At 51.9% G+C, this 22,367-nt stretch overlaps 1 protein-coding gene across 1 annotated transcript; it reads left to right on the top strand.

Annotated features, from left to right (window-relative positions):
- Window positions 1–6,022: 6,022 nt before the first annotated feature.
- On the top strand, window positions 6,023–18,608 carry IFRD2 (interferon related developmental regulator 2). The gene is made up of 13 exons (XM_075287265.1): window positions 6,023–6,134; window positions 8,072–8,131; window positions 12,348–12,452; window positions 12,533–12,617; window positions 12,693–12,817; window positions 13,624–13,781; window positions 13,857–13,907; window positions 14,133–14,299; window positions 15,364–15,469; window positions 15,548–15,685; window positions 15,805–15,933; window positions 16,066–16,161; window positions 17,524–18,608. The coding sequence occupies exons 1-13, from the start codon at window positions 6,080–6,082 to the stop codon at window positions 17,602–17,604; spliced, it is 1,356 nt and encodes a 451-aa protein (XP_075143366.1). The 5' UTR covers window positions 6,023–6,079; the 3' UTR covers window positions 17,605–18,608.
- The last annotated feature ends 3,759 nt before the right edge of the window (window positions 18,609–22,367 follow it).

Raw genomic sequence — 22,367 nt, 5'->3', positions numbered from 1 at the left:
CTCCTCCCCTCATACTATATATATACAGCTCTCTGACAGACTCCTCCCCTCACACTATATATATATACAGCTCTCTGACAGACTCCTCCCCTCATACTATATATATACAGCTCTCTGACAGACTCCTCCCCTCACACTATATATATATACAGCTCTCTGACAGACTCCTCCCCTCACACTATATATACACAGCTCTCTGACAGACTCCTCCCCTCATACTATATATATACACAGCTCTCTGACAGACTCCTCCCCTCATACTATATATATATATACACAGCTCTCTGACAGACTCCTCCCCTCATACTATATATATACACAGCTCTCTGACAGACTCCTCCCCTCACACTATATATATATATATATACAGCTCTCTGACAGACTCCTCCCCTCATACTATATATATACACAGCTCTCTGACAGACTCCTCCCCTCATACTATATATACACAGCTCTCTGACAGACTCCTCCCCTCATACTATATATACACAGCTCTCTGACAGACTTCTCCCCTCATACTATATATACACAGCTGTCTGACAGACTCCTCCCCTCACACTATATATATACAGCTCTCTGACAGACTCCTCCCCTCATACTATATACACAGCTCTCTGACAGACTCCTCCCCTTATACTATATATACACAGCTCTCTGACAGACTCCTCCCCTCATACTATATATACACAGCTCTCTGACAGACTCCTCCCCTCATACTATATATACACAGCTCTCTGACAGACTCCTGCCCTCATACTATATATACACAGCTGTCTGACAGACTCCTCCCCTCACACTATATATATACACAGCTCTCTGACAGACTCCTCCCCTCATACTATATATACACAGCTCTCTGACAGACTCCTCCCCTCATACTATATATATATATACAGCTCTCTGACAGACTCCTCCCCTCATATTATATATACACAGCTCTCTGACAGACTCCTCCCCTCATACTATATATATATACAGCTCTCTGACAGACTCCTCCCCTCATACTATATATACAGCTGACAGACTCCTCCCCTCACACTATATATACACAGCTCTCTGACAGACTCCTCCCCTCATACTATATATATATATACAGCTCTCTGACAGACTCCTCCCCTCATATTATATATACACAGCTCTCTGACAGACTCCTCCCCTCATACTATATATATATACAGCTCTCTGACAGACTCCTCCCCTCATACTATATATACACAGCTCTCTGACAGACTCCTCCCCTCATACTATATATACACAGCTGTCTGACAGACTCCTCCCCTCATACTATATATATACACAGCTCTCTGACAGACTCCTCCCCTCATACTATATATACACAGCTCTCTGACAGACTCCTCCCCTCATACTATATATACACAGCTCTCTGACAGACTCCTCCCCTCATACTATATATACACAGCTGTCTGACAGACTCCTCCCCTCACACTATATATATACAGCTCTCTGACAGACTCCTCCCCTCATACTATATACACAGCTCTCTGACAGACTCCTCCCCTTATACTATATATACACAGCTCTCTGACAGACTCCTCCCCTCATACTATATATACACAGCTCTCTGACAGACTCCTCCCCTCATACTATATATACACAGCTCTCTGACAGACTCCTGCCCTCATACTATATATACACAGCTGTCTGACAGACTCCTCCCCTCACACTATATATATACACAGCTCTCTGACAGACTCCTCCCCTCATACTATATATACACAGCTCTCTGACAGACTCCTCCCCTCATACTATATATATATATACAGCTCTCTGACAGACTCCTCCCCTCATATTATATATACACAGCTCTCTGACAGACTCCTCCCCTCATATTATATATATATACAGCTCTCTGACAGACTCCTCCCCTCATACTATATATACAGCTGACAGACTCCTCCCCTCACACTATATATACACAGCTCTCTGACAGACTCCTCCCCTCATACTATATATATATATACAGCTCTCTGACAGACTCCTCCCCTCATATTATATATACACAGCTCTCTGACAGACTCCTCCCCTCATACTATATATATATACAGCTCTCTGACAGACTCCTCCCCTCATACTATATATACACAGCTCTCTGACAGACTCCTCCCCTCATACTATATATACACAGCTCTCTGACAGACTCCTCCCCTCATACTATATATACACAGCTGTCTGACAGACTCCTCCCCTCATACTATATATATATACAGCTCTCTGACAGACTCCTCCCCTCATACTATATATACACAGCTCTCTGACAGACTCCTCCCCTCATACTATATACACAGCTCTCTGACAGACTCCTCCCCTCACACTATATATACACAGCTCTCTGACAGACTCCTCCCCTCATACTATATATATATACACAGCTCTCTGACAGACTCCTCCCCTCACACTATATATACAGCTCTCTGACAGACTCCTCCCCTCATACTATATATACAGCTCTCTGACAGACTCCTCCCCTCACACTATATATACAGCTGTCTGACAGACTCCTCCCCTCATACTATATATATATACAGCTCTCTGACAGACTCCTCCCCTCATACTATATATACACAGCTCTCTGACAGACTCCTCCCCTCATACTATATACACAGCTCTCTGACAGACTCCTCCCCTCACACTATATATACACAGCTCTCTGACAGACTCCTCCCCTCATACTATATATATATACACAGCTCTCTGACAGACTCCTCCCCTCACACTATATATACAGCTCTCTGACAGACTCCTCCCCTCATACTATATATACAGCTCTCTGACAGACTCCTCCCCTCACACTATATATACAGCTGTCTGACAGACTCCTCCCCTCACACTATATATACAGCTCTCTGACAGACTCCTCCCCTCACACTATATATACACAGCTCTCTGACAGACTCCTCCCCTCACACTATATATACAGCTGTCTGACAGACTCCTCCCCTCACACTATATATACAGATATCTTACAGCTCTGTCTCCTCCCGTTTCCCGCCTCTTCTCTGTGACGTGCTCTCCGTTCCCGCGCTCTTGTTGCTAGGAGACGCTCAGTGCTGTCGCGTTGCATCCTGGTTAATGTATTTCCTTCTCTTTAAGATAAACTACATTTCCCGGCATGCTGAGAGCCCGGCCCGGCGCGTCACTCCTGACACTCGCAGGTGCAGCTGGGAGTTGTGGTTCTTTCCGTGGCCTTAATGGCTGTAGGAGGCGGCCACAATACTACACGTCCCAGCAGTCTGTGCGGCCGCCGAGTCCCGGTCTAGCGAGGAACACGCTAACAGCTGCTGAGAGCCATGCCACGGGCCCGGAGGAGCGCGGGGGGCCCCAAGAGGGGGACTGCGGGCCGGGGTAAGAGGGCAGAGGCTGTGTGACCTGCACCTGTAGCATGTGCTATAAGTCCTTCCCTGACCTTATATACCGGGGAGTGTGGGGGCCCCACTGACCTTATATACTGCACACTGTGGGGGCCCCACTGACCTTATATACCGCACACACTGACCTTATATACCGGGGAGTGTGGGGGCCCCACTGACCTTATATACTGCACACTGTGGGGGCCCCACTGACCTTATATACCGCACACACTGACCTTATATACCGGGGAGTGTGGGGGCCCCACTGACCTTATATACCGCACACTGTGGGGGCCCCACTGACCTTATATACCGCACACACTGACCTTATATACCGCACACTCTGACAGACTCCTCCCCTCATACTATATATATATACAGCTCTCTGACAGACTCCTCCCCTCATACTATATATACAGCTGACAGACTCCTCCCCTCACACTATATATACACAGCTCTCTGACAGACTCCTCCCCTCATACTATATATATATACAGCTCTCTGACAGACTCCTCCCCTCATATTATATATACACAGCTCTCTGACAGACTCCTCCCCTCATACTATATATATATACAGCTCTCTGACAGACTCCTCCCCTCATACTATATATACACAGCTCTCTGACAGACTCCTCCCCTCATACTATATATACACAGCTGTCTGACAGACTCCTCCCCTCATACTATATATATACACAGCTCTCTGACAGACTCCTCCCCTCATACTATATATACACAGCTCTCTGACAGACTCCTCCCCTCATACTATATATACACAGCTCTCTGACAGACTCCTCCCCTCATACTATATATACACAGCTGTCTGACAGACTCCTCCCCTCACACTATATATATACAGCTCTCTGACAGACTCCTCCCCTCATACTATATACACAGCTCTCTGACAGACTCCTCCCCTTATACTATATATACACAGCTCTCTGACAGACTCCTCCCCTCATACTATATATACACAGCTCTCTGACAGACTCCTCCCCTCATACTATATATACACAGCTCTCTGACAGACTCCTGCCCTCATACTATATATACACAGCTGTCTGACAGACTCCTCCCCTCACACTATATATATACACAGCTCTCTGACAGACTCCTCCCCTCATACTATATATACACAGCTCTCTGACAGACTCCTCCCCTCATACTATATATATATATACAGCTCTCTGACAGACTCCTCCCCTCATATTATATATACACAGCTCTCTGACAGACTCCTCCCCTCATATTATATATATATACAGCTCTCTGACAGACTCCTCCCCTCATACTATATATACAGCTGACAGACTCCTCCCCTCACACTATATATACACAGCTCTCTGACAGACTCCTCCCCTCATACTATATATATATATACAGCTCTCTGACAGACTCCTCCCCTCATATTATATATACACAGCTCTCTGACAGACTCCTCCCCTCATACTATATATATATACAGCTCTCTGACAGACTCCTCCCCTCATACTATATATACACAGCTCTCTGACAGACTCCTCCCCTCATACTATATATACACAGCTCTCTGACAGACTCCTCCCCTCATACTATATATACACAGCTGTCTGACAGACTCCTCCCCTCATACTATATATATATATACAGCTCTCTGACAGACTCCTCCCCTCATACTATATATACACAGCTCTCTGACAGACTCCTCCCCTCATACTATATACACAGCTCTCTGACAGACTCCTCCCCTCACACTATATATACACAGCTCTCTGACAGACTCCTCCCCTCATACTATATATATATACACAGCTCTCTGACAGACTCCTCCCCTCACACTATATATACAGCTCTCTGACAGACTCCTCCCCTCATACTATATATACAGCTCTCTGACAGACTCCTCCCCTCACACTATATATACAGCTGTCTGACAGACTCCTCCCCTCATACTATATATATATACAGCTCTCTGACAGACTCCTCCCCTCATACTATATATACACAGCTCTCTGACAGACTCCTCCCCTCATACTATATACACAGCTCTCTGACAGACTCCTCCCCTCACACTATATATACACAGCTCTCTGACAGACTCCTCCCCTCATACTATATATATATACACAGCTCTCTGACAGACTCCTCCCCTCACACTATATATACAGCTCTCTGACAGACTCCTCCCCTCATACTATATATACAGCTCTCTGACAGACTCCTCCCCTCACACTATATATACAGCTGTCTGACAGACTCCTCCCCTCACACTATATATACAGCTCTCTGACAGACTCCTCCCCTCACACTATATATACACAGCTCTCTGACAGACTCCTCCCCTCACACTATATATACAGCTGTCTGACAGACTCCTCCCCTCACACTATATATACAGATATCTTACAGCTCTGTCTCCTCCCGTTTCCCGCCTCTTCTCTGTGACGTGCTCTCCGTTCCCGCGCTCTTGTTGCTAGGAGACGCTCAGTGCTGTCGCGTTGCATCCTGGTTAATGTATTTCCTTCTCTTTAAGATAAACTACATTTCCCGGCATGCTGAGAGCCCGGCCCGGCGCGTCACTCCTGACACTCGCAGGTGCAGCTGGGAGTTGTGGTTCTTTCCGTGGCCTTAATGGCTGTAGGAGGCGGCCACAATACTACACGTCCCAGCAGTCTGTGCGGCCGCCGAGTCCCGGTCTAGCGAGGAACACGCTAACAGCTGCTGAGAGCCATGCCACGGGCCCGGAGGAGCGCGGGGGGCCCCAAGAGGGGGACTGCGGGCCGGGGTAAGAGGGCAGAGGCTGTGTGACCTGCACCTGTAGCATGTGCTATAAGTCCTTCCCTGACCTTATATACCGGGGAGTGTGGGGGCCCCACTGACCTTATATACTGCACACTGTGGGGGCCCCACTGACCTTATATACCGCACACACTGACCTTATATACCGGGGAGTGTGGGGGCCCCACTGACCTTATATACTGCACACTGTGGGGGCCCCACTGACCTTATATACCGCACACACTGACCTTATATACCGGGGAGTGTGGGGGCCCCACTGACCTTATATACCGCACACTGTGGGGGCCCCACTGACCTTATATACCGCACACACTGACCTTATATACCGGGGAGTGTGGGGGCCCCACTGACCTTATATACCGCACACTGTGGGGGCCCCACTGACCTTATATACCGCACACTGTGGGGGCCCCACTGACCTTATATACTGCACACTGTGGGGGCCCCGCTGACCTTATATACTGCACACTGTGGGGGCCCCACTGACCTTATATACTGCACACTGTGGGGGCCCCGCTGACCTTATATACCGGGGAGTGTGGGGGCCCCACTGACCTTATATACCGCACACTGTGGGGGCCCCGCTGACCTTATATACCGCACACTGTGGGGGCCCCGCTGACCTTATATACCGCACACTGTGGGGGCCCCGCTGACCTTATATACCGCACACTGTGGGGGCCCCGCTGACCTTATATACTGCACACTGTGGGGGCCCCGCTGACCTTATATACTACACACTGTGGGGGCCCCACTGACCTTATATACTACACACTGTGGGGGCCCCACTGACCTTATATACTGCACACTGTGGGGGCCCCACTGACCTTATATACTACACACTGACCTTATATACCGGGGAGTGTGGGGGCCCTGCTTACCTTATATACCGGGGAGTGTGGGGGCCCTGCTGACCTTATATACCGCACACTGTGGGGGCCCCGCTGACCCTATATACCGCACACTGTGGGGGCCCCGCTGACCTTATATACCGCACACACTGACCTTATATACCGCACACTGTGGGGGCCCCACTGACCTTATGTACCGCACACACTGACCTTATATACCGCGGAGTGTGGGGGCCCTGCTGACCTTATATACCGCACACACTGACCTTATATACCGGGGAGTGTGGGGGCCCCGCTGACCTTATATACCGGGGAGTGTTGGGGCCCTGCTGACCTTATATACCGGGGAGTGTTGGGGCCCCGCTGACCTTATATACCGCACACTGTGGGGGCCCCACTGACCTTATATACCGGGGAGTGTTGGGGCCCTGCTGACCTTATATACCGTACACTGTGGGGGCCCTGCTGACCTTATATACCGCGGAGTGTGGGGGCCCCGCTGACCTTATATACCGCGGAGTGTGGGGGCCCTGCTGACCTTATATACCGCGGAGTGTGGGGGCCCTGCTGACCTTATATACCGCACACACTGACCTTATATACCGGGGAGTGTTGGGGCCCTGCTGACCTTATATACCGCGGAGTGTGGGGGCCCTGCTGACCTTATATACCGCACACACTGACCTTATATACCGGGGAGTGTTGGGGCCCTGCTGACCTTATATACCGTACACTGTGGGGGCCCTGCTGACCTTATATACCGCACACACTGACCTTATATACCGGGGAGTGTTGGGGCCCTGCTGACCTTATATACCGTACACTGTGGGGGCCCCGATGACCTTACAGACAGGGGTTATATGACTATTCTGACAAGTTAGCCCCAGGCGATTGTGTTACTGACCCTATAGACTGGAGGGGGGGGGGGGATCTAGTAACCTATAGACCTTATGTTTGCTCTACACACCTGTACCCGGGATAATTCTCCATGTTTGGTTAGGTTTGGTATGGGGGGGGGAGTAATGCTGTATGCCCTTTGACCTCCTGTGTTTGTCCCATCCCCCACCTTCAGCCTCTCTCCGACAGGAGCTGCTGCAGCTGAAAGTCTCCGATAAACTGAACCAGATAAAAGGTACTTCATGTGCCACCGCCACCCCCCTGCATGAGACTTCCCCCCGCCATAGTGCCACCGCCACCCCCCTGCATGAGACTTCCCCCCGCCATAGTGCCACCGCCACCCCCCTGCATGAGACCGCCCCCCGCCATAGTGCCACCGCCACCCCCCTGCATGAGACTTCCCCCCGCCATAGTGCCACCGCCACCCCCCTGCATGAGACTGCCCTGTCATAGTGCCACCGCCACCCCACTGCATGAGAATGCCCCGTCATAGTGCCACCGCCAACCCCCTGCATGAGACCGCCCCCCCGCCATAGTGCCACCGCCACCCCCTGCATGAGACCGCCCCCCGCCATAGTGCCACCGCCACCCCCCTGCATGAGACTGCCCTGTCATAGTGCCACCGCCACCCCCCTGCATGAGACTTCCCCCCGCCATAGTGCCACCGCCACCCCCCTGCATGAGACCGCCCCCCGCCACAGTGCCACCGCCACCCCCCTGCATGAGACTTCCCCCCGCCATAGTGCCACCGCCACCCCACTGCATGAGACCGCCCCCCGCCATAGTGCCACCGCCACCCCACTGCATGAGACTGCCCTGTCATAGTGCCACCGCCACCCCCCTGCATGAGACCGCCCCGTCATAGTGCCACCGCCACCCCCCTGCATGAGACTGCCCTGTCATAGTGCCACCGCCACCCCCCTGCATGAGACTGCCCCCCGCCATAGTGCCACCCCACTGCATGAGAATGCCCCGTCATAGTGCCACCGCCACCCCCCTGCATGAGACTGCCCCGTCATAGTGCCACCGCCACCCCCCTGCATGAGACTGCCCTGTCATAGTGCCACCGCCACCCCCCTGCATGAGACTGCCCCCCGCCATAGTGCCACCGCCACCCCACTGCATGAGAATGCCCCGTCATAGTGCCACCGCCACCCCCCTGCATGAGACTGCCCTGTCATAGTGCCACCGCCACCCCCTGCATGAGACTTCCCCCCGCCATAGTGCCACCGCCACCCCCCTGCATGAGACTTCCCCCCGCCATAGTGCCACTGCCACCCCACTGCATGAGACTGCCCCCCGTCATAGTGCCACCGCCACCCCCCTGCATGAGACCGCCCCGTCATAGTGCCACCGCCACCCCCCTGCATGAGACTGCCCTGTCATAGTGCCACCGCCATTCCCCTGCATGAGACTGCCCTGTCATAGTGCCACCGCCATTCCCCTGCATGAGACTGCCCTGTCATAGTGCCACCGCCACCCCCCTGCATGAGACTGCCCTGTCATAGTGCCACCGCCATTCCCCTGCATGAGACTGCCCTGTCATAGTGCCACCGCCATTCCCCTGCATGAGACTGCCCTGTCATAGTGCCACCGCCATTCCCCTGCATGAGACTGCCCCCCGCCATAGTGCCACCGCCACCCCACTGCATGAGAATGCCCCGTCATAGTGCCACCGCCACCCCCCTGCATGAGACTGCCCTGTCATAGTGCCACCGCCACCCCACTGCATGAGAATGCCCCGTCATAGTGCCACCGCCACCCCCCTGCATGAAAATGCCCCGTCATAGTGCCACCGCCACCCCACTGCATGAGACCGCCCCCCGCCATAGTGCCACCGCCACCTCCCTGCATGAGACTGCCCTGTCATAGTGCCACCGCCACCCCACTGCATGAGAATGCCCCGTCATAGTGCCACCGCCACCCCCCTGCATGAAAATGCCCCGTCATAGTGCCACCGCCACCCCACTGCATGAGACCGCCCCCCGCCATAGTGCCACCGCCACCCCCCTGCATGAGACTGCCCCGTCATAGTGCCACCGCCACCCCCCTGCATGAGACTTCCCCCCGCCATAGTGCCACCGCCACCCCCCTGCATGAGACTTCCCCCCGCCATAGTGCCACCGCCACCCCACTGCATGAGACTGCCCCCCGTCATTGTGCCACCGCCACCCCCCTGCATGAGACCGCCCCGTCATAGTGCCACCGCCACCCCCCTGCATGAGACCGCCCCGTCATAGTGCCACCGCCACCCCCCCTGCATGAGACTGCCCTGTCATAGTGCCACCGCCACCCCACTGCATGAGACTGCCCTGTCATAGTGCCACCGCCATTCCCCTGCATGAGACTGCCCTGTCATAGTGCCACCGCCATTCCCCTGCATGAGACTGCCCTGTCATAGTGCCACCGCCATTCCCCTGCATGAGACTGCCCTGTCATAGTGCCACCGCCACCCCACTGCATGAGACTGCCCTGTCATAGTGCCACCGCCACCCCCCTGCATGAGACTGCCCTGTCATAGTGCCACCGCCATTCCCCTGCATGAGACTGCCCTGTCATAGTGCCACCGCCATTCCCCTGCATGAGACTGCCCTGTCATAGTGCCACCGCCATTCCCCTGCATGAGACCGCCCCCCGCCATAGTGCCACCGCCACCCCACTGCATGAGAATGCCCCGTCATAGTGCCACCGCCACCCCCCTGCATGAGACTGCCCTGTCATAGTGCCACCGCCACCCCACTGCATGAGAATGCCCCGTCATAGTGCCACCGCCACCCCCCTGCATGAAAATGCCCCGTCATAGTGCCACCGCCACCCCACTGCATGAGACCGCCCCCCGCCATAGTGCCACCGCCACCTCCCTGCATGAGACTGCCCTGTCATAGTGCCACCGCCACCCCACTGCATGAGAATGCCCCGTCATAGTGCCACCGCCACCCCCCTGCATGAAAATGCCCCGTCATAGTGCCACCGCCACCCCACTGCATGAGACCGCCCCCCGCCATAGTGCCACCGCCACCCCCCTGCATGAGACTGCCCCGTCATAGTGCCACCGCCACCCCCCCTGCATGAGACTGCCCTGTCATAGTGCCACCGCCACCCCCCTGCATGAGACTGCCCTGTCATAGTGCCACCGCCACCCCCCTGCATGAGACTGCCCCCCGTCATAGTGCCACCACCACCCCCCTGCATGAGACTGCCCTGTCATAGTGCACCCGCCACCCCACTGCATGAGACCATCTCCCGCCATAGTGCCACCGCCACCCCCCTACATGAGAATGCCCCCCACCATAATGCCACTGCCACCTCCCCCTGTCATAGTGCCACCACCACCCCCCTGCATGAGACCGCCTCCCGCCATAATGCCACTGCCACCTCCCCCTGTCATAGTGCCACCACCACCCCCCTGCATGAGACTGCCCCGTCATAGTGCCACCACCACCCCCCTGCATGAGACCATCCCCCGCCATAATGCCACTGCCACCTCCCCCTGCCATAGTGCCACCACCACCTCCCTGCATGAGACTGCCCCGTCATAGTGCACCCGCTACCCCACTGCATGAGACCGCCCCCCGCCATAGTGCCACCGCCACCCCCCTGCATGAGACTGCCATAGTGCCACCGCCATACACTATCCAGGGTGCTATAAGGACACCGCACTGACACTCCCTGCCATGTTCCCATCTGTATCCAGTTGTCAGAGATGACGGTCTGACGATCCGCACGGCATTGGTGTCGCTGATCATGGTTTTGCAGTGATGTAACGTTGCCGAGTCAGAGATTAGGGATCTGAGGGGTTTAATGGACGACCCCAAAAAGGTTGTTATAATATTCTCCCTATCGAGCCCAGGAAGGGGCGCTCTAGTGGTTGGGGGTTTTGGTCATGTAACAGGACTGGTCTGCTGAAGACTTGTTACAATGTATCAGTGCAGGTGAGAGCGATCCCGAACGTTCATAATGAGAGATTTATGCCAACGATTCTTTGCACTGATACATTGTAACGAATCCTCAGCGCTGTGGCCAGGACACAAATGAGTCATTAGGGCGTGTAGCCCTGACGTGTGGCCCTTGCGATAACATTACTGACTTCCTCATTCTCCATTGCTTTGCCGGAGTCCTGTGGGTGGGGTTACACCCCTTATAATGGGGGCTGGAGGGGCTGCTTATAATGGATCCCCCCCAGCGTGTCGGGGGGCTCCAGAATAACGGCTGCTATATTGGGAAGGTTTCGGTGACCTCCCCTCCATGACGCGCAGCTTGTGTGTCCCTGCGCTCGGGGTCATGAGGTTCAGATGACAGAGCTCAGAGCGGGCGTGCCTGGGGCTCATCCTGTGCACACAGAGGATTTAAAGGAACAGTGCGCCTTAAATACAAGCTGTAGCTTGTCACCCCCTCCGGCTCCTGCGCCCGCTCTTAGTTTGGGGTTTCTGATATTTCTTCTTGTGTTTCAGGGGCCCGGGCAGACTCTGAGGCCAGTGAAGATGAAGGGGCCAGCGATGTCCTCAGTCACTGCAGCAGCGCCAGTGAGAATGTCAGTGTGGCCGAGGAGGGGTCAGGTGAGTGAGGGGTCTGGGGGTGCAGACAGGGGGCGCACCAGGTCACACCCGGAGCTATAACACACTTCTGCCCCCTTCAGGAAGTGACGCACAAGATATTCTGTCGGCTCAGGAACAGCGAGAAGACAAACTGAAGGAAGACATTGACAATCTTACAGATAAGAGGTGCGGGCTGGGCATGTGAGGGGGAGATCAGCGGCATGTGGTCACTCAACTCACCGGAGGCTTTACTTCTTACAGCATGAAGACCAGGGTGACGGCACTGGGCAGCCTGAGACTCGCCCTGACCTCCCAGGTCCTCGGAGACTTCCTTGTAGAGAGAAGAGTCACCCTGACAGACGCTCTAGAAAGGTGTCTGAAGAAAGGTATCTACAGCCTAGACATGTGTGTGATAGAGTAGCCTGCCCATATACTAGAGATCAGCGGCGCCATCCCTGAGAATACAGCCTATCCATATACTAGAGAGCGGTGACATCACTGAGAATACAGCCTATCCGTATACTAGAGAGCGGTGACATCACTGAGTATACAGCCTATCCATATACTAGAGAGCAGTGACATCACTGAGAATACAGCCTATCCGTATACTAGAGAGCGGTGACATCACTGAGAATACAGCCTATCCGTATACTAGAGAGCAGCGGTGACATCACTGAGAATACAGCCTATCCGTATACTAGAGAGCAGTGACATCACTGAGAATACAGCCTATCCGTATACTAGAGAGCAGCGGTGACATCACTGAGAATACAGCCTATCCGTATACTAGAGATCAGCGGCGCCATCTCTGAGAATACAGCCTATCCGTATACTAGAGAGCAGTGACATCACTGAGAATACAGCCTATCCGTATACTAGAGAGCGGTGACATCACTGAGAATACAGCCTATCCGTATACTAGAGAGCAGTGACATCACTGAGAATACAGCCTATCCATATACTAGAGAGCGGTGACATCACTGAGAATACAGTCTATGTATATACTAGAGAGCGGTGACATCACTGAGAATACAGCCTATCCGTATACTAGAGAGCGGTGACATCACTGAGAATACAGCCTATCCGTATACTAGAGAGCGGTGACATCACTGAGAATACAGCCTATCCGTATACTAGAGATCAGCGGCGCCATCTTCCATGTAACTTTCTCCTTCTCTGGTTTGTGTCTTAGGGAAGAGCGAGGAGCAGTCTTTGGCAGCCACAGTGGTTTCTCTCCTCTGTATACATCTGGGTTCTGGTCCTGAGGGTGAAGAAGTTTTCCACTGCATAAAGCCGCTCCTTATCAGCATCTTGACGGACTCCAGTGCCGGAGTGCCTGCTCGGCAGAGTGTGAGTACGCCCCTCAGTGGGTTGCAGGGTCTCGCCTGTAGTCCCGGCTCCTCATGGCTGTGCTCTTCCTTGTAGTGCGCCTCCGCTCTGGGTCTCTGCTGTTTCATCGCTGGTGCCGATGTGGAGGTAGGAGATGTAATAACCTAATACAGGAATAATGGGGGGGGGAAGCACTAAAAATGGGGAATGGTCTGAGCTCTTTGCATATAACATTGCCACATACGGGCCTGGCAGTGAGGGGAGAGCAGACTGCGGGGTCCTCTGACATAGATGAGACAGACGCCAACCAATCAGCCTCTGCCATGTATGTAGGTCCAGGACAATCTCATCTGATCTCCCCCTCCCCTCCAGGATCTGGTCTCCTGTCTCACAGTCTTAGAGGGAATATTGACTGTCCTGTACACTGAAAACAGTGGCGCCCCCCCATCACAGCACGGCCTCTTCTGTTGTGCCATCCAGGCCTGGGCATTGCTGCTAACCATCAGTCCTGCCAGCCGAATCCAGAAGACATTGGAGAGGTGAGTGCCAAGAGCGACTGGAGCCCGTATAGAGGTGTATACATAGTAACTGGGCCATGCTGGTAGAACCCGGGCATCTCCTGTCTGTGTGTATATAAAATATACACAACTGGTATAACCTGGGTATATACTGTATATAATTATATATGTACAGCCGGTATAACCTGGGTATATACTGTATATAATTATATATGTACAGCCGCTATAACCTGGGTATATACTGTATACAATATATATGTATAGCCGGTATAACCTGGGTATATACTGTATATAATTCTATATGTACAGCCACTATAACCTGGGTATATACTGTATATAATATATATGTATAGCTGGTATAACCTGGGTATATACTGTATATAATTCTATATGTACAGCCGGTATAACCTGGGTATATACTGTATATAATTCTATATGTACAGCTGGTATAACCTGGGTATATACTGTATATAATATATATGTACAGCCGGTATAACCTGGGTATATACTGTATATAATTCTATATGTACAGCTGGTATAACCTGGGTATATACTGTATATAATTCTATATGTACAGCCGCTATAACCTGGGTATATACTGTATATAATTATATATGTACAGCCGCTATAACCTGGGTATATACTGTATATAATTCTATATGTACAGCCGCTATAACCTGGGTATATACTATATATAATTCTATATGTACAGCCGCTATAACCTGGGTATATACTGTATATAATTATATATGTACAGCCGCTATAACCTGGGTATATACTGTATATAATATATATGTATAGCTGGTATAACCTGGGTATATACTGTATATAATTATATATGTACAGCCGGTATAACCTGGGTATATACTGTATATAATTATATATGTACAGCAGGTATAACCTGGGTATATACTGTATATAATTATATATGTACAGCCGGTATAACCTGGGTATATACTGTATATAATTATATATGTACAGCCGCTATAACCTGGGTATATACTGTATATAATATATATGTATAGCCGCTATAACCTGGGTAATGTAATCCTATATACACAAGTATTTTTCCTTCTGTCTTGCAGTCATCTTTCCCGCTTGTCCGGGGTCCTGGCCTATGAGAGTGTCAGTCTCCGTATTGCGGCTGGAGAGTCCCTCGCACTCCTCTATGAGTTGGCCCGTGATCTTGATGTAAGTTCATCCTCGTCATCTGTGTATATGGCGGCACATATATGACACTCGTGTATCTTATGATCTCATGTCTTGCAGGAGGATTTCTATTCTGAAGATACGGACGCGCTGTGCGTGACGCTGAAGCAGTTAGCCACTGACAGCAACAAATACAGAGCGAAGACCGACCGCAGAAAGCAGCGCTCCATCTTCCGAGACGTCTTACACTACATTGAGGTAAGTCCTGCAGAGAGCCGCAGACACGCACATTATACGACTCCAGCATGGCGTGTGTCAGGTGTGATCAGTGAGTGTTACAGACCCTCTGAACTCTGCGCCAATCTCCTTCCCTACAGAGCGCTGAGTGCCAGGAGGAGACTATAAAGTTTGGCATAGAAGTGATGTGCGTGGACTGCTGGGCGCGCAGGAGAATGTACAGCGCCTTTAAAGAGGTGCTGGGCTCCGGAGTGCGGCATCACCTACAGGTAAGTCAGTGACCGCAGAGAACGGACGCCCGGCTGTCCACAGCCCTCAGACTAATGCTCAGTGACCGCAGAGAACGGACGCCCGGCTGACCACAGCCCTCAGACTAAAGCCTCTTGTGTCTCTCCACCCAGCACAACGAGATTCTCAGAGACATCTTCTCCTTGGGGGCCCCGCTGGTCCTAGATGCTGCAGCCATTAAAGCAAGTAAAATCTCAAGAGCTGAGAAGGTGAGACCCTGTGGGGGGGGGGTGCGGTGCGGCCAGGTCGTGTCTGTCGTCTCTTCTATCCAGTGTGCGGTGCGGCCAGGTCGTGTCTGTCGTCTCTTCTATCCAGTGTGCGGTGCGGCCAGGTCGTGTCTGTCGTCTCTTCTATCCAGTGTGCGGTGCGGCCCGGTCGTGTCTGTCGTCTCTATTGTCCAGTGTACAGTGCGGCCGGGTCGTGTCTGTCGTCTCTTCTATCCAGTGTGCGGTGCGGCTGGGTCGTGTCTGTCGTCTCTTCTATCCAGTGTGCGGCCGGGTCGTGTCTGTCATCTCTTCTATCCAGTGTGCGGCCGGGTCGTGTCTGTCGTCTCTTCTATCCAGTGTGCGGCCGGGTCGTGTCTGTCGTCTCTTCTATCCAGTGTGCAGTGCAGCCGGGTCATGTCTGTCGTCTCTTCTATCCAGTGTGCAGTGCAGCTGGGTCGTGTCTGACATCTCTTCTATCCAGTGTGCGGTGCGGCCGGGTCGTGTCTGTCGTCTCTTCTATCCAGTGTGCGGTGCGGCCGGGTCGTGTCTGTCATCTCTTCTATCCAGTGTGCGGCCGGGTCGTGTCTGTCGTCTCTTCTATCCAGTGTGCGGCCGGGTCGTGTCTGTCGTCTCTTCTATCCAGTGTGCAGTGCGGCTGGGTCGTGTCTGACATCTCTTCTATCCAGTGTGCGGTGCGGCCGGGTCGTGTCTGTCGTCTCTTCTATCCAGTGTGCGGTGCGGCCGGGTCGTGTCTGTCGTCTCTTCTATCCAGTGTGCGGTGCGGCCGGGTCGTGTCTGTCGTCTCTTCTATCCAGTGTGCGGTGCGGCCGGGTCACGTGTCTGTCGTCTCTTCTATCCAGTGTGCGGTGCGGCCGGGTCACGTGTCTGTCGTCTCTTCTATCCAGTGTGCGGTGCGGCCGGGTCACGTGTCTATCGTCTCTTCTATCCAGTGTGCGGTGCGGCCGGGTCACGTGTCTGTCGTCTCTTCTATCCAGTGTGCGGTGCGGCCGGGTCACGTGTCTGTCGTCTCTTCTATCCAGTGTGCGGTGCGGCCGGGTCACGTGTCTGTCGTCTCTTCTATCCAGTGTGCGGTGCGGCCGGGTCGTGTCTGTCGTCTCTTCTATCCAGTGTGCGGTGCGGCCGGGTCACGTGTCTGTCGTCTCTTCTATCCAGTGTGCGGTGCGGCCGGGTCACGTGTCTGTCGTCTCTTCTATCCAGTGTGCGGTGCGGCCGGGTCACGTGTCTGTCGTCTCTTCTATCCAGTGTGCGGTGCGGCCGGGTCACGTGTCTGTCGTCTCTTCTATCCAGTGTGCGGTGCGGGTGGTGTCTGACGTTTCATTTGTCGCTGTATTTTTCTCCTTTCAGCATATGTTCAATTCTGCTGCCTTTAAAGCCAGAACTAAAGCCCGGAACAGGGTGCGAGACAAGCGGGCGGACATCTTCTAAGCCGATCCTCCTGGAGTCGCCACTGTCTGGGGGCCCCGGGGCCGTTGCTGACTTTATGATCTGCAGCTGGAGCATCTCCCCTTCCCGCTGCGACCACCTGAGGACATTTTTATGAAGACTGCTATTTTTTTAGATTGATCGATTACAATGAATTGATGATGGGGGAGAGTCGGCCGCTCCGGACCGCGCTCTGTACTCACCACGGTGCTTTACACGACGCCCGCGTCACTGGACCTGCCGCCATTGGAGAACTAGAAAGAGAAAATCCAGGTTTTAAAGGGAACACGCTGCTGTTAACACTTTGTGTGCTGCCTCCTGCTGCCACGTGGTGACTATTTAGGTGAAATTTTCTGAGTTGGTTATAACCAGGATGAGCTGACACATTGTGACGAGTGCAGCGCAGTCATACAGACCCCTTAGAGCTGGGGGAGGGGGATTTGCCTATAACTACTGGTCTGCAGAGCACTCACTTGTAAGTGTCTGATTGTTGGTCCCTAGTAAAGATCGCCTCCCGCAGGCAGTGCCAGGAATTACAGAGAATGTACCTGTATTGGGATCCGTGGTCACTACACTGCTGTCATCACCCCCCGAGCCCGGGCCACTGAAAGTGTGACAACTGCATCATACAGAGGTTGTCACAGACCCTCCCCCACCCCAGAGCATAGTCCAACCCTCCTGCCAGGTAAGAGGGACTGGGAAAACAAAGTGACATGAATAGAACTGCAGCGAGCTGTGACCTGCACAGACCGAGAGGTACGGAGATCCTCAATATCCACCAGCACCATCTATAATGTATTTGTACTGCAGAGCTGCAATCACTATTCTGCAGCTTCAGAAAGTCAGCATGTCCTGCTTGTTCAGTGTCTGCACAAATATTATTACTCTGCTCATTTACATTCTGGAGGGTAAAGGAAAAAATAAGAATAGTGAGCGCAGCTCTGGAGTATAATACAGGATAAGTAATGTAATGTATGTACACAGTGACTGTACCAGCAGAATAGTGAGCGCAGCTCTGGAGTATAATACAGGATAAGTAATGTAATGTATGTACACAGTGACTGCACCAGCAGAATAGTGAGCGCAGCTCTGGAGTATAATACAGGATAAGTAATGTAATGTATGTACACAGTGACTGCACCAGCAGAATAGTGAGCGCAGCTCTGGAGTATAATACAGGATAAGTAATGTAATGTATGTACACAGTGACTGTACCAGCAGAATAGTGAGCGCAGCTCTGGAGTATAATACAGGATAAGTAATGTAATGTATGTACACAGTGACTGTACCAGCAGAATAGTGAGCGCAGCTCTGGGGTATAATACAGGATAAGTAATGTAATGTATGTACACAGTGACTGCACCAGCAGAATAGTGAGCGCAGCTCTGGGGTATAATACAGGATAAGTAATGTAATGTACACAGTGACTGTACCAGCAGAATAGTGAGCGCAGCTCTGGAGTATAATACAGGATAAGTAATGTAATATATAGACATGGCAGCGGTAGGTGAGACCTCTGACCCCTTTATATGCAGGTGACCTCTTTGCTCCTGGCGCCCTGTATTCAGTTTCCTATATATATTAGATATTGCAGTTGTATTTTTCATGACGCGGGGCGGTTACTATTATTTATTTTTACAGAGGGACTTTGATGTCCTGACTTTCAGGTTGTATCCGCTGGGCTCAGTCATGGCTTCCTTGGAATTCCTGGAATGTATTCTGTCATATATGATACAGCACATGGACATGCGGTGTAACTTTAGGCAGCAGAGGATTTGGCCATAGCCTAAATGACAGGACCTGAGTCCATTACTAATGTCACTCGCCCGTCCTGTCTGTTCCCCATGACTTATAACTGATGGGGAAATGCTCTTTGACCTTCTTCCTCCTCGCTCAGTCCTGAGACAAGGTTGAGGTCTGTGACTCCTCCCTCTTCACAACAGTGCCTGGGGGTGTGGCCACACACAGCGCCGCCCCCTTTTTGTTATATCATGGCTGCATTGTCAGATTTATTTAACTTTACATTTTATACGGTCAATTTAATAAAAAAAAATTTGGCCAAAAGCCAAAGATGTCCAATAATAAAGGTTTAAAACGGAAAGTCTGTATTGTGTCTCAGCCTGTGGGAAAGCTGGAGACTGCCCGCAAAACGACTGTGGTGAACCTGCATGTCTGGAATGTCGTCCATCCCTAAGGCTCCATACACACATCGCAGATCAGGTGAGAATATGAGCGGAAGGAGAGGAAAGCTAATCATATGCACAGAGGGACAGGTGAGGATGAGGTCAGAGATATATGGAGGGGACAGGTGAGGATGAGGTCAGAGATATATGGAGGGGACAGGTGAGGTCAGAGATATATGGAGGGGACAGGTGAGGATGAGGTCAGAGATATATGGAGGGGACAGGTGAGGATGAGGTCAGAGATATATGGAGGGGACAGGTGAGGATGAGGTCAGAGATATATGGAGGGGACAGGTGAGGTCAGAGATATATGGAGGGGACAGGTGAGAAGGTCAGAGATATATTGAGGGGACAGGTGAGAAGGTCAGAGATATATGGAGGGGACAGGTGAGGATGAGGTCAGAGATATATGGAGGGGACAGGTGAGGATGAGGTCAGAGATATATGGAGGGGACAGGTGAGAAGGTCAGAGATATATGGAGGGGACAGGTGAGAAGGTCAGAGATATATGGAGGGGACAGGTGAGAAGGTCAGAGATATATGGAGGAGACAGGTGAGAAGGTCAGAGATATATGGAGGGGACAGGTGAGGTCAGATATATATGGAGGAGACAGGTGAGAAGGTCAGAGATATATGGAGGGGACAGGTGAGGTCAGAGATATATGGAGGGGACAGGTGAGAAGGTCAGAGATATATGGAGGGGACAGGTGAGGTCAGAGATATATGGAGGGGACAGGTGAGAAGGTCAGAGATATATGGAGGGGACAGGTGAGAAGGTCAGAGATATATGGAGGGGACAGGTGAGAAGGTCAGAGATATATGGAGGGGACAGGTGAGAAGGTCAGAGATATATGGAGGGGACAGGTGAGGTCAGAGATATATGGAGGAGACAGGTGAGAAGGTCAGAGATATATGGAGGGGACAGGTGAGGTCAGAGATATATGGAGGGGACAGGTGAGGTCAGAGATATATGGAGGGGACAGGTGAGAAGGTCAGAGATATATGGAGGAGACAGGTGAGAAGGTCAGAGATATATGGAGGGGACAGGTGAGGTCAGAGATATATGGAGGAGACAGGTGAGGTCAGAGATATATGGAGGAGACAGGTGAGAAGGTCAGAGATATATGGAGGGGACAGGTGAGGTCAGAGATATATGGAGGAGACAGGTGAGAAGGTCAGAGATATATGGAGGGGACAGGTGAGGTCAGAGATATATGGAGGGGACAGGTGAGGTCAGAGATATATGGAGGAGACAGGTGAGAAGGTCAGAGATATATGGAGGGGACAGGTGAGGTCAGAGATATATGGAGGAGACAGGTGAGAAGGTCAGAGATATATGGAGGGGACTGGTGAGGTCAGAGATATATGGAGGAGACAGGTGAGAAGGTCAGAGATATATGGAGGGGACAGGTGAGGTCAGAGATATATGGAGGGGACAGGTGAGAAGGTCAGAGATATATGGAGGGGACAGGTGAGGTCAGAGATATATGGAGGAGACAGGTGAGAAGGTCAGAGATATATGGAGGGGACAGGTGAGGTCAGAGATATATGGAGGAGACAGGTGAGAAGGTCAGAGATATATGGAGGGGACAGGTGAGGTCAGAGATATATGGAGGGGACAGGTGAGGTCAGAGATATATGGAGGAGACAGGTGAGGTCAGAGATATATGGAGGGGACAGGTGAGAAGGTCAGAGATATATGGAGGGGACAGGTGAGGTCAGAGATATATGGAGGGGACAGGTGAGAAGGTCAGAGATATATGGAGGAGACAGGTGAGGTCAGAGATATATGGAGGAGACAGGTGAGAAGGTCAGAGATATATGGAGGGGACAGGTGAGGTCAGAGATATATGGAGGAGACAGGTGAGAAGGTCAGAGATATATGGAGGAGACAGGTGAGGTCAGAGATATATGGAGGAGACAGGTGAGAAGGTCAGAGATATATGGAGGGGACTGGTGAGGTCAGAGATATATGGAGGGGACAGGTGAGGTCAGAGATATATGGAGAGGACAGGTGAGAAGGTCAGAGATATATGGAGGAGACAGGTGAGGTCAGAGATATATGGAGGAGACAGGTGAGAAGGTCAGAGATATATGGAGGGGACTGGTGAGGTCAGAGATATATGGAGGGGACAGGTGAGGTCAGAGATATATGGAGGGGACAGGTGAGGTCAGAGATATATGGAGGGGACAGGTGAGGTCAGATATATATGGAGGAGACAGGTGAGAAGGTCAGAGATATATGGAGGGGACAGGTGAGGTCAGATATATATGGAGGAGACAGGTGAGAAGGTCAGAGATATATGGAGGGGACAGGTGAGGTCAGAGATATATTGAGGGGACAGGTGAGAAGGTCAGAGATATATGGAGGGGACAGGTGAGGTCAGAGATATATGGAGGGGACAGGTGAGAAGGTCAGAGATATATGGAGGGGACAGGTGAGGTCAGAGATATATGGAGGAGACAGGTGAGAAGGTCAGAGATATATGGAGGGGACAGGTGAGAAGGTCAGAGATATATGGAGGGGACAGGTGAGAAGATTCAGAGATATATGGAGGGGACAGGTGAGGTCAGAGATATATG

Source organism: Leptodactylus fuscus, chromosome 9 (assembly GCF_031893055.1).
Source record: "Leptodactylus fuscus isolate aLepFus1 chromosome 9, aLepFus1.hap2, whole genome shotgun sequence".
Classification (NCBI taxonomy): Eukaryota; Metazoa; Chordata; class Amphibia; order Anura; family Leptodactylidae; genus Leptodactylus; species Leptodactylus fuscus.
The sequence above is the reverse complement of the archived record's forward strand: the minus strand, read 5'-3'. Positions and strand labels throughout refer to the sequence as shown.

What these genes read in the sequence shown, in the direction of transcription:
- IFRD2 (XM_075287265.1), top strand. Translation starts at nt 6,080, where the DNA reads ATGCCACGGGCCCGGAGGAGCGCGGGGGGCCCCAAGAGGGGGACTGCG. An exon ending in TAAACTGAACCAGATAAAAG is followed by an intron (nt 8,132 to 12,347) that starts GTACTTCATGTG and finishes CTTGTGTTTCAG; the next exon opens with GGGCCCGGGCAGACTCTGAG. An exon ending in AGTTGGCCCGTGATCTTGAT is followed by an intron (nt 15,470 to 15,547) that starts GTAAGTTCATCC and finishes CATGTCTTGCAG; the next exon opens with GAGGATTTCTATTCTGAAGA.